Source organism: Pelophylax lessonae (genome assembly GCF_965119305.1).
Source record: "Pelophylax lessonae genome assembly, chromosome: 1".
Taxonomy (NCBI): Eukaryota; Metazoa; Chordata; class Amphibia; order Anura; family Ranidae; genus Pelophylax; species Pelophylax lessonae.
The window spans coordinates 745,210,522-745,223,907 of record NC_138768.1 but is presented as its reverse complement, the minus strand read 5'-3'; the positions used below and the strand labels follow the sequence as shown (position 1 = coordinate 745,223,907).

Genomic DNA, 13,386 nt, shown 5'->3' with positions numbered 1-13,386 from the left:
TTTTTTTTTTTTTTTCATTGCATATACTCATCCAATCTAACAGCAGGGATTTTTTTTCTTTGGAAATGAAAGCAGCAGCAATAAACCCAAAAAGGTCTTGTACTGTAATATATTGTAGCTTACCAACCATTAGATGTGGTAACTGCATTCGTTTTCTTTTTTAGGCTTTTTCCCCTCTGTGTTCACTTGATGACCTTGCCAGTAACATGCCTCCCATATTAGAGTGCCTCCACTCTGGATAGATGAAGGAGAAACAGAGACACGTTTGGACAGCAGCATTGTCAGTCCGGAGGAGGGTAGTGTTTAATGTACTAGCAGATTTAAATAAACTAAGAAATTAAAGTCAAACTCCAGATGACACTTTATAAGCTGTTACAGCAAACAGTTTTGTTCCTTTTCGATTAAGGTTTTACATAAAGAAATAAAAGCTTATCACGGTAAGCATACCTAACTGCAACATCTGCAGGATAGCTTGCTCTGTTAAAAAACAAACAAAAAAAAAAGAAAACAGAGCAATGCTGGCCATACACTATATACAAAAAATCGTTCAAACTCATTTTTGAAAAACAAACACTCATCGATGATCATAACATCATATAATGACCGAATTTTGATTGATAAATCGTTCAATGGATATAAATGAATCAGTTTTTCATTCATTTTGTCACATATGCGTAGTGCAAACAGTATGGGCGAGAAACACATTAACCTTTCAATTTATCGTTCGTTTGGCAGAATTTTCCAAACTGTTCCTTCGATTTTTTAGTTCTGAAAAGTTAAAACCGATTTTCTTTTTGTGAACGAACGGCCCAAATGACAGATTTTCAAACGGTATTTCGGCTAGTGTATGGCCAGCATAAATGGCAGGATCAGCAGGTGAAAAAAGAATGAACAGCTAACGAAAGAAAACAAATACAACCACCACCTGCTATGTAATAAATGTTTGCTTTGGGCCGTAACTCTAAGTAGCTTGGCAAAGGCAAGAATAGAAAATGAGCTATGTATGTTGGAAGGTGCAGGATGATCCACAGTACAGATGAATATATCATTTATCGGGAATGTGAACTACTGCTAGTCTATAGGAATTTAAAATATTACCATTCAATAAATAATTCCTTCCTTCTTTAGTATACACCCAATAATAAATGCCTCTTACTCAACAGGATACATTCTATGTACATCCAATTTTTACCCATACAGCTTCCCTGCAATAATAACCAGATTTAATGACATGTGTCGACCAGATCCCATCGATTGTTCCCATATGTCTCAATCAGCTGTTTCACAGAGCCATGTGATTGGTGGAGATATGATTCACACAAAGTTCTGACTATTCAGCCATTCATCACTCACACTCAATCCATTATTCCGATGTAAGAAGTACGATTCCTTTCAAGTGCGGTCCCTGTATTCTGTAACACTGTACAACAGATTGCTGCCTCTTCCTAGGCTCTGTGCTGTCTTTACTGTCAATAAAGGCATGTCTCTGTCTGGAGGTAATGGAATATAATGAGGGCATTTAACATCCTACTCCAGGCATTGTGATCTGTGACACATTTCTGCATCTGACTTTCTGAAACAAACATAGTAACTGTAATCTACATTGATACATTTTTATAACCACTTCATACAGTTCATCCCTTCTACATCCCGAGTCTACAGGACTGCTACAATGGAGCATGGAACTGGATTGCTGGATATGTAAATACTCACTCATTCATATCTTTTAATGTTTGGGGTGCAGTAACCCACCAAAACTTCTGTCAGCATCAAAAGTTATGTTTAACCCCTAGGTGCCGACCGCATGCAAATATGTAGCCGGCCCTTGGCGCTGAGGGGCCGCATATTCGCATGCATTAGAGCCCATAGAGCTGTGCCGAGAATGTGTACCCTGCGCGCTCCCAGCACGCTGTACCCTAATAAAATTGATGTCCTTTTTTTTCCCCACAAATAGAGAGCTTTCTTTTGGTGGCATTTGATCACCTGTGCAATTTTTATTTTGTGCGCTAGAAACAAAAAAAGAGCGACAATTCTGGAAAAAAAAAAAAAAACAATATTTTTTACTTTCTGCTATAAAACATTACCAATAAAAAAAACATTTAAAAATCGAATTTTTTCATAATTTTAAGCCAATTTGTATCCTCCTACATATGTATGGTAAAACAAAATCCCAATACGCGTATTTTGATTGGTTTGTGCAAAAGTTATCACGTCTACAAACTAGGGGAAAGATTTATGTCATTTTTATTTATTTTATTTTTTTTACTAGTAATGGCGGCGATCAGCAATTTTTAATGGGACTGCGACATTGTGGCGGACAGATTGAACACCTAACTGACATTTTTTACACTTTTGGGAGGACCAGTGACATTATTACAGTAATCCGTGCTATACATATGCACTGTTACTATACTTAATGAAAATGGCAGGGAAGGGGTTAACACCAGGGGCGATCAAAGGGTTAAATGCGTCCCTAGGGGGAGCTTTCTAACTGTGGGGGGATGGGCTTGCTGCATGAACACATCGACCTGTGTTCCTAAATAAGGGGAACACAGGATCCCTGTGTTCCTTACTGACAGAACAGGGGCCTGCCGTGTTTACATCAGCAGACTGTCGTTCTGTCTCCACAGGGAGCGATCGCAGGTGCACAGCGGCAATCGTTAATTAGTTTCCCCTGTGGCGAATGTAGCAGTCCCGCGAAGCGACGTACAGATACGTTATTTCGCGGGACAGAGCAGAGCTGCCGCCGTAAGCGGTTAAGGTGAGGGGGTTATAATCTCCATCATTTTTGCCATCTTTGTCCCACTGGGGGATATTTCACTCCTGTCCCATAGACAAAACAGGAAGTGAGAAGAAAATAATCCCTCCAAAGTGAAGGAATCCAGGAGCTTTACAAAAGCTAGTGTCCTCATTGGAAGATTTCCCCTCTATTGCTGTTCTGATGTCAACCCAAAATGTGGGATTTTCTTTCACATTCACTGGCGTTTTTCGGGAGATTTTTTGCAGCTTTTTTAAAACATTTTAGAAGTGTATTATAAGTGTTTTACAGCTTCAGACATTTTTGTTTAGCCAAAAGAAAGCACTAGGGGAAGGAAAGGGAGAGGAAACTAGGGGCGGAGAGCTGCTGTTTGAGCAGAAAATGAGCTACAAAATGTTCATAAAACGCTCGTTAAACACTCTAGTCAGGCGTATGGAAGTCTATAGGGCCAAAAAACGTTTTAATCTGCCAAAAAGACGCTCATGTACTTTTTTGAGTGACAGGCGTTTTGCTTCAGGTGACAGAACGCTCCGGTGTGAACAGGGGCCATTGAAATAAATGGGATTTGTCTTGTTGAGCGTTTTAGAGCTACACGCTTCAAGGAGAAAATCGCTCAGGTGTGTACAGGACCCAAACAAGATAAATAGAGAGGGTGAATCTTCTTGATGGGGGCACAGACAGCAATAAAAACCTACATGTGTTCTAATTCCTCTCCTGTATCCAAAACTAAAGAAAAGGTGTTGTCATTAGTTATACGTTAAAGTAACTGCTGCTAATTTCTGGGAGTTGATGGCAGGGAGCGTACACTGATGTGGTCCCTATAGCTGGCACTACACTACGGGAGAGGAGATGGTATTGTATTATAGCAGTGAATCTGTTAAAATACTACAAGAGAGGAGCTTGTACTATTTTATAAGAGGAGACCCAGCACTGTACTTGAGGAGGGGGCAATGTACTATACAAAAGAGTACCTAGACCTCTTCTATGGGATTGGATATAGCACTATACCATAGGATTACAGCTGGCACTGTACTATAGGAATGGACCCCAATGCTGTGATATAGAAACGTAACTAGCACTGTGCTATAGTATTGCAGTTGCCACCATACTGTAGAAGAGGACCCAGCATTGTACTATGGGAAAGGACCCAGCACTGTATTATAGGAGTGGAGCGTGTCCTGTACTAAGAGTCACATGCCTGCGTGGCTCCAAAATCTTGCGATTTGCTATAATGATGAGATTACTAAATAAAGCTATGGACCCATTTTGGAGATCTTAGTGTGCTGATGACATCTCTCTGACTATTTGCTCCAGCGATGTGATCACTAAATAAAGCTTTGGACCCATGTTGGAGATCTTGGTGTGCTGGTGACATTGCTCTTTCTGACTATTCATGGTTCCAGCTGGACTTCAGCACCCACTTACATACACAGCCATCTCTACAGGAATGTGTGCATTGGGAATAGTGCGCTGGAATCTCTGTACTATGAGAGAAGACCCAGGACTGCACTATAGGAGAGGACCAAGCACTGTATTATAGGAGTGGAGCGTGTCCTGTACTATAAGAGAAGACCCAGGACTGCACTATAGGAGAGGACCAAGCACTGTATTATAGGAGTGGAGAGTGTCCTGTACTATAAAAGTCCCAGGACTGGACTATAGGAGAGGACCAAGCACTGTATTATAGGAGTGGAGCGTGTCCTGTACTACAAAAGAAGACCCAGGACTGCACTACAGGAGAGGACCAAGCACTGTATTATAGGAGTGGAGAGTGTCCTGTACTATAAAAGAATACCCAGGACTGTACTATAGGAGAGGACCAAGCACTGTATTATAGGAGTGGAGAGTGTCCTGTACTATAAAAGACCCAGGACTGTACTATAGGAGAGGACCAAGCACTGTATTATAGGAGTGGAGCGTGTCCTGTACTATAAGAGAAGACCCAGGACTGTACTATAGGAGAGGACCAAGCACTGTATTATAGGAGTGGAGCGTGTCCTGTACTATAAAAGAAGACCCAGGACTGTACTATAGGAGAGGACCAAGCACTGTATTAAAGGAGTGGAGAGTGTCCTGTACTATAAGAGAAGACCCAGGACTGTACTATAGGAGAGGACCAAGCACTGTATTATAGGAGTGGAGTGTGTCCTGTACTATAAAAGAATACCCAGGACTGTACTGTAGGAGAGGACCAAGCACTGTATTATAGAAGTGGAGCGTGTCCTGTACTATAAAAGTCCCAGGACTGTACTATAGGAGAGGACCAAGCACTGTATTATAGGAGTGGAGAGTGTCCTGTACTATGAGAGAAGACCCAGGACTGTACTATAGGAGAGGACCAAGCACTGTATTATAGGAGTGGAGCGTGTCCTGTGCTATAAAAGTCCCAGGACTGTACTATAGGAGAGGACCAAGCACTGTATTATAGGAGTGGAGCGTGTCCTGTACTATAAGAGAAGACCCAGGACTGGACTATAGGAGAGGACCAAGCACTGTATTATAGGAGTGGAGCGTGTCCTGTACTATAAAAGAAGACCCAGGACTGTACTATAGGAGAGGACCAAGCACTGTATTATAGGAGTGGAGAGTGTCCTGTACTATAAAAGACCCAGGACTGTACTATAAGAGAGGACCAAGCACTGTATAATAGGAGTGGAGAGTGTCCTGTACTATAAAAGACCCAGGACTGTACTATAGGAGAGGACCAAGCACTGTATTATAGGAGTGGATAGTGTCCTGTACTATAAAAGTCCCAGGACTGTACTATAGGAGAGGACCAAGCACTGTATTATAGGAGTGGAGTGTGTCCTGTACTATCAAAGACCCAGGACTGTACTATAGGAGAGGACCCAGCACTGTATTGTAGGAGTGGAGCGTGTCCTGTACTATAAAAGAAGACCCAGGACTGTACTATAGGTGAGGACCAAGCATAGTATAGGGGAAGACCCATTAGTATACGATAGGAGAGGAGCTGGCATTATACTTTAGGAGAGGACCAGTGTTAATTTCGTCGACTAAAATCGACTAAAACGTTTTCGTCGACTAACACAATTCAGATGACTAAAATACGACTAAAACTAAAATGGCATTTTAGTCTTAAGACTAAAATACGACTAAAACTAAAATGACATTTTAGTCAAAAGACTATAACTAAAACTAAATCGAAATTTGCTGCCAAAAATTAACACTGGTGCATGCTCAAAGCATAAATAATAACATATTAGATTTTTCACTCCAGGACCAGCAGTAGTATATAATGAGTTTGGAAATTGTAGAAAAATGCTTAAATAATGCATTACAAATTACAATTGAACTACACCCATTTGGTTATAGATGACTAAAATGAGTTTTAGTCGACTAAAATGTAGGGCGTTTTAGTCGACTAAAATATACTGGAGTTTTAGTCGACTAAATACGACTAAAACTAAAACACTTGCAGAAGACTAAAATAGGACTAAAACTAAAATGCCATTTTAGTCCTAAGACTAAGACTAAAACTAAATTGAAATTTGCTGCCAAAATTAACACTGGAGAGGACTCAGTATTATACTATAGGGGAAGACCCATCATTATACCATAGGAGAAGATTCCATATTATACTACAGGGGAAGACCCATTATTATACTATAGGAGAGGACTCAATATTATACTATAGAAGACCCATTATTATACTATAGGAGAGGACCCATCATTATACTACAGGAGAGGACTCAATATCATTCTATAGGAGAACACCCAATATTAAACTAAAGGAGAGGACTCAATATTATACTATAGCAGAAGACTCTATATCATACGATAGCAGAAGACCCATCATTATACTATAGGAGAAGACCCTTCATTATACTGTACTATAGGAGAAAACTCAATATTATACTATAGGAGAGGACCCATCATTATACTATAAGAGAGGACCCATCATTATACTATAGGAGAAGACTCAATATTATACTATAGGAGAGGACCCATCATTGTACCATATGGGAAGACCAATCATTATTCTATAGGAGAGGACTCAATGTTATACTACAGAGGAAGATCCGTCATTTTACTATAGGAGAGGACGCAATATTAAACTATAGGAGAAGACATCATTATACCAAAGTGGAAGACCCATTGTTATACTACTGGAGAGGACTTAATATCATTCTATAGGAGAAGACCCATCATTATACTATAGGAGAAGACTCAATATTATACCATAGGAGAAGACCCAATCGTTATACTATAGGAGAGGACTCAAATGTATACTATAGGAGAAGACACATCATTATACTATAGGAGAAGACTCAATATTATACCATAGGAGAAGACCCAATCGTTATACTATAGGAGAGGACTCAAATGTATACTATAGGAGAAGACACATCATTATACTATAGGAGAGGACTCATAATTGTACTATATGAGAAGACTCAATATTATACTATAGAAGAGGACCCATCATTATACTATAGGAGAGGACTCAATATTATACTATAGGAGAATACCCATTATTATACTACAGGAGAGGATAGGAGAGGACCAGTCATTATACTATAGGACAGGACCCATTATTATACTATAGGAGAAGACTCAATGTTATACTATAAGAGAAGACCCATCATTATACTAAAAGAGAAGACTCAAAATACTATAAGAGAGGACTCATCATTATACTTTACAAGAAGACTCAACATTATACTATAGGAGAGGACCCATCATTATACTATAGGAGAAAACTCAATAATATACCATATAAAAGGACCCATCATTATACTACAGGGGAAGAATCCATATTATACTATAGGAGAAAACCCATTATTATACCATAGAAGACTCAATACTGTACTATACTATAGGATAAGACTCAATAATATACTATAGGAGAAGACCCATCATTATATTATAGGAGAAGACTCAATAATATACTACAGGAGAACACCCATCATCATATTATAAAAGACCCAATATCATACTATAGGAGAAGACTCATCACTATTATACTATAGGAGAGGATCTGGCATTGAAGTTGGACCCAGCACTGTACTTCTAGGAGAGGACTCAGCATTAAACTACAGGAGAGAACCCGGCACTGTACTGTATACTACAGGAGAGGACCCGGCACTGTACTATTAATGTACTATAGGAGAGAACCCGGTATAGCATGACTATTATGTACTATAGAAGAGAAGCACAGTAACGGAACAGGCAGAGTTGTATATTACTGGAGCCTGTACCGCACTATATTATCGCTCCATATTATATCGCTCTGTAAATGAGGCAGGCAGGTAGGTCGCTCTTACCCTGTCGGTGGCGGTGACGGGCCGGTAGTTCTCCTCCCCCGGAATGGTGGTGAACTGTTGCAGTGACAACATACTCAGCGGGCTCCCATCCCCGGTGTCCGCTCCCAGCTCCGCGCTGTGTACACTGTCCGTCCACGTGCCGGGATGAAGGCTCCGAGCATCATCCTGCCCTCCACACCCCGGACCGCCTTCCCATCACACACCCTTCACGTGCCGGGAGGTGTCACTCCGTGTGCGGGCACACCTACCGATCCCCGGAGATACCTACCTAGAGTGAAGGCATGGATGTGTGTCCCTGAGCAGAGGTGGGGTGTACAGACAGAGCACAGGGGTCAGAGCTGGGAAGAGAGCAGGTTGGGGGGGTCATTGGATGAGGTCCCCCGTGTTCTGAGTCTCCAATCCCAGCATTAACTATCAGCAGGAATAGATTTATAACAATAGAGCGCTATTAAACCCAAAAGCTAACACTCATTACATGGCAGCTTACCCATTCCTAGATGTGAGGGCTGCATTCCTTTTCTTTCTTAGGCTTTCTTTGCTTTATGTTTATCTGCTGATCAGTAAACAGGCCATAAATGAGTAGAAAAATGAACGAAATATCCAGTAGTCGGACCAATTGTTCGATTTTCGCATAATTAGTGTGCAAACACATTTCTAATCATTTATAGGAGACTCATTCAAGAATAAACTATAAATGAAATGGACATGAGCTGAAGGAATAAAACAAAAATATGTCTATGTTGAAAACGATCAGAAAAATGCAACTTCACTGGACAAATTGTGAAACAATGATTGGACTATCACTTGTTACATAAATGTAAACTTCTATTTTCATTCCAGAGATTGTTCATTTTTCTACTTGTGTATGGGTGGTCTAAAGCCGGGTACACACAGGCTGAATGTCAGGAGACAACAAAAAATGTATGGGTCTCCTACTAAAGTTTAATGATGGGTCCTTCATGCTGGAAAATCAGCGGCTGACCAACTCCCAATCAGAACTTTCAGCCAATGGCGGAGAGCGCTTATTGGACTGTTTTCGTTCATAAAAAAAAAAAAAAAATGAATAATGTGTTGACCAGGCTTAAAGTGGTCGTTTTAGTCACTTTAAGTCACTTATACAACTTTATATAATCCTCTGTGTACCCTGATTACAAGTGCTCCTGTCTCTGTATTTTATTTTTAAATACCGTATTTCAGAGCGGCTCCTGGCAATCATGTGACTGGCTACTCTCTCCTCTCCCCATCTGACAGATGCAGGGGGCGGGGCTGAGATCCCCTTGCTGACATGAGGCGGGGCAAGAGGAGAGAGAAAGGCGGCCGATCACGTGATTGCCGGAAATCGCTCTGAAATACAGTAACGGCGGCATTTTTTTTAATATAAAACACAGAGACAGGAGCACTTGTAATCAGGGTACAGAGAGGATTATACAGGACAATAAAAGTTTTAAAAGCAGCAAGAGGGGAGGGGGCGGCCTCTGACACAGGAGCAGACAGGCAGGGAGGTGGACAGAGGAGAGCTGCAGATGACCACGGTGTTAGGGCTCACCAGACATGATATACTGTGGTCAGTGTACAGAGGGGAGGGTAGAAACTGACAGGGGGGGGAGGGGTAACAAATGCTTTAATTCTGTTGTTTTTCAACAGGACAAGCTCTCATGCAGATCTATCAGTTACAGGGATGTGACAAATTATTTTTCACTTACTGGGGTGCTTACAATGATCAGCTTGCATTTATTTATATAAAACCTTTATCCCAAAATGGAAAACACTGTTTGCTGTAACTGATTATAACTGATTATAGGTTGGAGTTCAGCTTCAATTTATGTATATTTAAATCTGTCAATACTTCTAACACTCCCCCCCCCCCCCCCAGACTGACTATACTGCTGTTCAAATGTGCCCCTGGTGCTCCTTCATCCAGAGTTGGGGCTCTCAAATACAGGAGGTGTGTTACTGGGCAGATCAGCGGGTGAAAACAGAAGGAAAAAAACCTAAGGGCCGGTTCACACTTGGATTCCCAAGTCGGGGGGGGGGGGGGGGGAGCCAACTGAGTGGACCTTCCACTTTTGGGTGGAACTCCGCTTTAACCACCTGTCTACACTGAAAATTGGTGGAGTAGTAATTGCTTATATATATATATATATATATAGTAAAAAAAAACATTAAGTGGTTTAATAAATACTACCAAAAAAGTTATGTCTCAAGAAAACTTATATAAAATATATTTTGTTAATGTAATTGTCAGCCAAACTATCACAACACTGAAAAATGAAAATATTACTGGTTAGTACTCAAGTGATTACATTTATCTTGTGGTTGATTAAAGCCTCGTACACATGATCAGATTATCGAACGATCTGTCGTCCATTTTTTGTTGCATGCTAGTCTCGTGTGGAAAGTGAAGAGGTTATTTTCATACGAAAAAAATTCCCGTAGACAGAATTCGACTTCAGAAGTGATGTCATGTGTTGAATTGTTTTGTATGTGTTCTTTCGTTTCTGAGCATGCCTAGTCTTGCTCTTACTATTTTTTTCGGACAAAAACTGTACTAATTAAACGAAAATCAGACATTGTGTTGACATTCGATAAAATTTTTATAGCATGCACATCCAGTTTTTGTCGTCCGAAAATTCGTAATCGGCTGTCAAAAGCACCATACTAACAATCCGAAAATCGTCAGATCGTTCTTCGGACAAAATTTCCCTTCCGATTTTCGTATCGGGTGTACGGGACTTTAGGATTAGTTGATACTTTTAACATCTGTCCTTTCATAGCAAACTGCAAGGCTTCCTTTAAAAAGTTTTTTTTTTTATTAATTAATTTTTTTTTTATTAATTATTTTTATTTTTACATATTCTTTTACTTTTTTAATTATTTATTTCTCTTTTTTTCAGACATCTTTACGTTTATATTCATGCATATCTCCTTTTTAATTATCTATCACTGATATCTATTACATTACTATTATTATCCATATCCTTGTCTATTATCTAACTCTTTTTCACATGTGTTTCATCTTTATATATGTATATATATGACATATGGTCTTATACATATGCATTCATGTGTTCTCATATGCCACCATGTTCCCAGAACTGATTAATCTGTTTACCATTCTTCTTGGAGTTTAAGCTTCCACACATGAATCAACATAACCACTCCCCCTTGTTAGTGCCCTCTCGCTATATAGTAGGCTTCTTCTCTGTATTCAACTTATCCACACTTGAAAAAAGAGCGCGCATGCCCAGAGTGAGCTTTGCGCAAGCTCTGAAAGGCGTCGTGTCACCACTAGCTCCGTTGACGCCACGCAGCGTATGCTGAGTTCCAATCTGGTCCCCGGACATCAGCCGAACCCAGAAGGAGGAAATTAGAGGCGCTCTGCAGTTTTTGGTTTTTCTTTAAAAAGTTGGCTTTTATTGGGTGAAGGGGCTATTCATTTAGGCTGCATTCACATGTCAGCGTTTGGATCGCGGGCAGAACCGCCGCGGTTCCGCCCACGATCCGGAGATTATTGCAAATCGCGGGACGCCTAGCGTTGCCCGTTGATTTGCAATAGCCCCCCAAACGCCGAGCGATGTTGCCGCGATTTCCGCCTGCCGAATCGCGGCAACATCGCGCAAACAAAATCGCGGGACGCAATACGCTCCAAAGAAGCTCTTGTACTTCTTTGGAGCGTATTGTGTCCCGCGATTTTGTTTGCGCGTCCCGCGATTGCGATTTGCAATAATCTCCGGATCGCGGGCGGAACCGCGGCGGTTCTGCCTGCGATCCAAACGCTGACATGTGAATGCAGCCTTATTTTTGGGGTTATATTGTTTATTTTATAGTGCTATGGCTTTTATTTTATTTTTATATTACTTTTTTTGCAGCACTGCTTCCCTTAAAAATTGAGCCTTTGTTTCACGGGGTATTGTTTTGGGGTTTTTAATTCTTTCATTTTTTTTTTTCATGTTAATAGGGCCTTTTTAATATTTGGGGTGCTTAAAGTGGATATTTCTTGTTACCGACCATCTATTCTATAAGCTGCCTTTTATTTGCAACACGCCGCTGCAGCACTTGAAAGGAAAAGAAAAAGTGCACGAACAGTAACATTAAAAATTGCACTGCACCTAAATCATTTCACATTCAACACACTCCCTTATCCTCATAGAGAATATAAATGTTAGGTATACACCAGTTAGGGCTGTTATCCCTGATTAGAAACTCTGCTGGGAAATTTTACACTGCTGTGTCCTCTGCAGTATTTTAATTATTGTAATAAAACTCCCCCTGCGCTTTCTAGTAACTTTGGGCCTTGTCTTGTGCCACCTGTAGTCTCTTAATTTATGTAGTAAACACCTACCTGTACTATTTCCCTCTAGGAGTTTTGGCCAAATCTCGCTTTGCTAATAATGCCCTGCCTTTGGAAAACTATAAACTGCTCTAGGGACCATCAAAGTGAACTACTGGCCATTATCTCCTATCTGCCATCAAAGCGATCACAGTTTTCAGCTAAGTCATTTCCCCACCCACAGCCTGTGATTGAACCATAAAGAATAAGCGGGTACTCCTTCCCACTCCTTTTTGCATATGTAAATCAAATTATTTTGTTTTGTTTACAGTTTTATGTTTGTTTATTTTTTTGTGTACCTGACTATTATTGCCGGTTCACATTGGTGCGATGCGGGAACCCTGCGAATCCACTGCGGGTTTCCGCATCGCACCCGACTTGCAGGCAGTTTACACTCCCATATATGAACCGATGAGAGTATCAATACAAAAGTAATGACACCCCCACATTCGTTTGAATATCGCAGTGCAAACTGTCAGTTCGGACAGGAATCGGATCGCATAGGTGTGAACACCCATGCAATCCGATTTTGGTGCGAACCAAAAAAAGGATGCTGTGTGACTTTGGTCTGAATGCGATGCAAATGCAGCCATGCAATCTGTATGGCTGAATTTGCATCGCTCAGACATTGCATGTGATTTGCACCGCAGTGCGGTGCAAATCACATGCAATGTCTGACATCGCATATGTGTGAACCGGCACTAAGGCTCGGTTCACACTGGGGCGGCTTCAAAGTCGACCAACTCTGAAGCCGCCTCCTATGCCGCGACTTTAGCGCGGCTTGCATACGACTTCTTTAAAAGAAGTCAATGTAAGCCAATCCGAAGTCGCCCCCCAAGTAGTGCAGGAACCGTTTTCTAAGTCAGAGCAACTTGAGTCGCTCCGATTAGAACGGTTCCATTGCACTGAATGGAGCGCAACTTGTCAGGTGACTAAGTCGTCTGACAAGTCGCCCCAGTGTGAACCGAACATTACTGTATGATAACTTTGCTATATCTTCTTTATGTTTACAG

General features: G+C 40.9%; 1 protein-coding gene across 1 annotated transcript in view; it reads right to left on the bottom strand.

Moving 5' to 3' along the window:
• CORIN (corin, serine peptidase) overlaps positions 1 to 8,207 on the bottom strand; it is a gene marked incomplete at its 5' end in the record, with an annotated part of 372,660 nt that extends 364,453 nt beyond the window's left edge. The window contains 2 exon segments of the mRNA XM_082265807.1: positions 8,044 to 8,141; positions 8,144 to 8,207. Coding sequence (XP_082121933.1) covers positions 8,044 to 8,141; positions 8,144 to 8,207 — 162 coding nt within the window.
• Between the last annotated feature and the right edge of the window lie 5,179 nt (positions 8,208 to 13,386).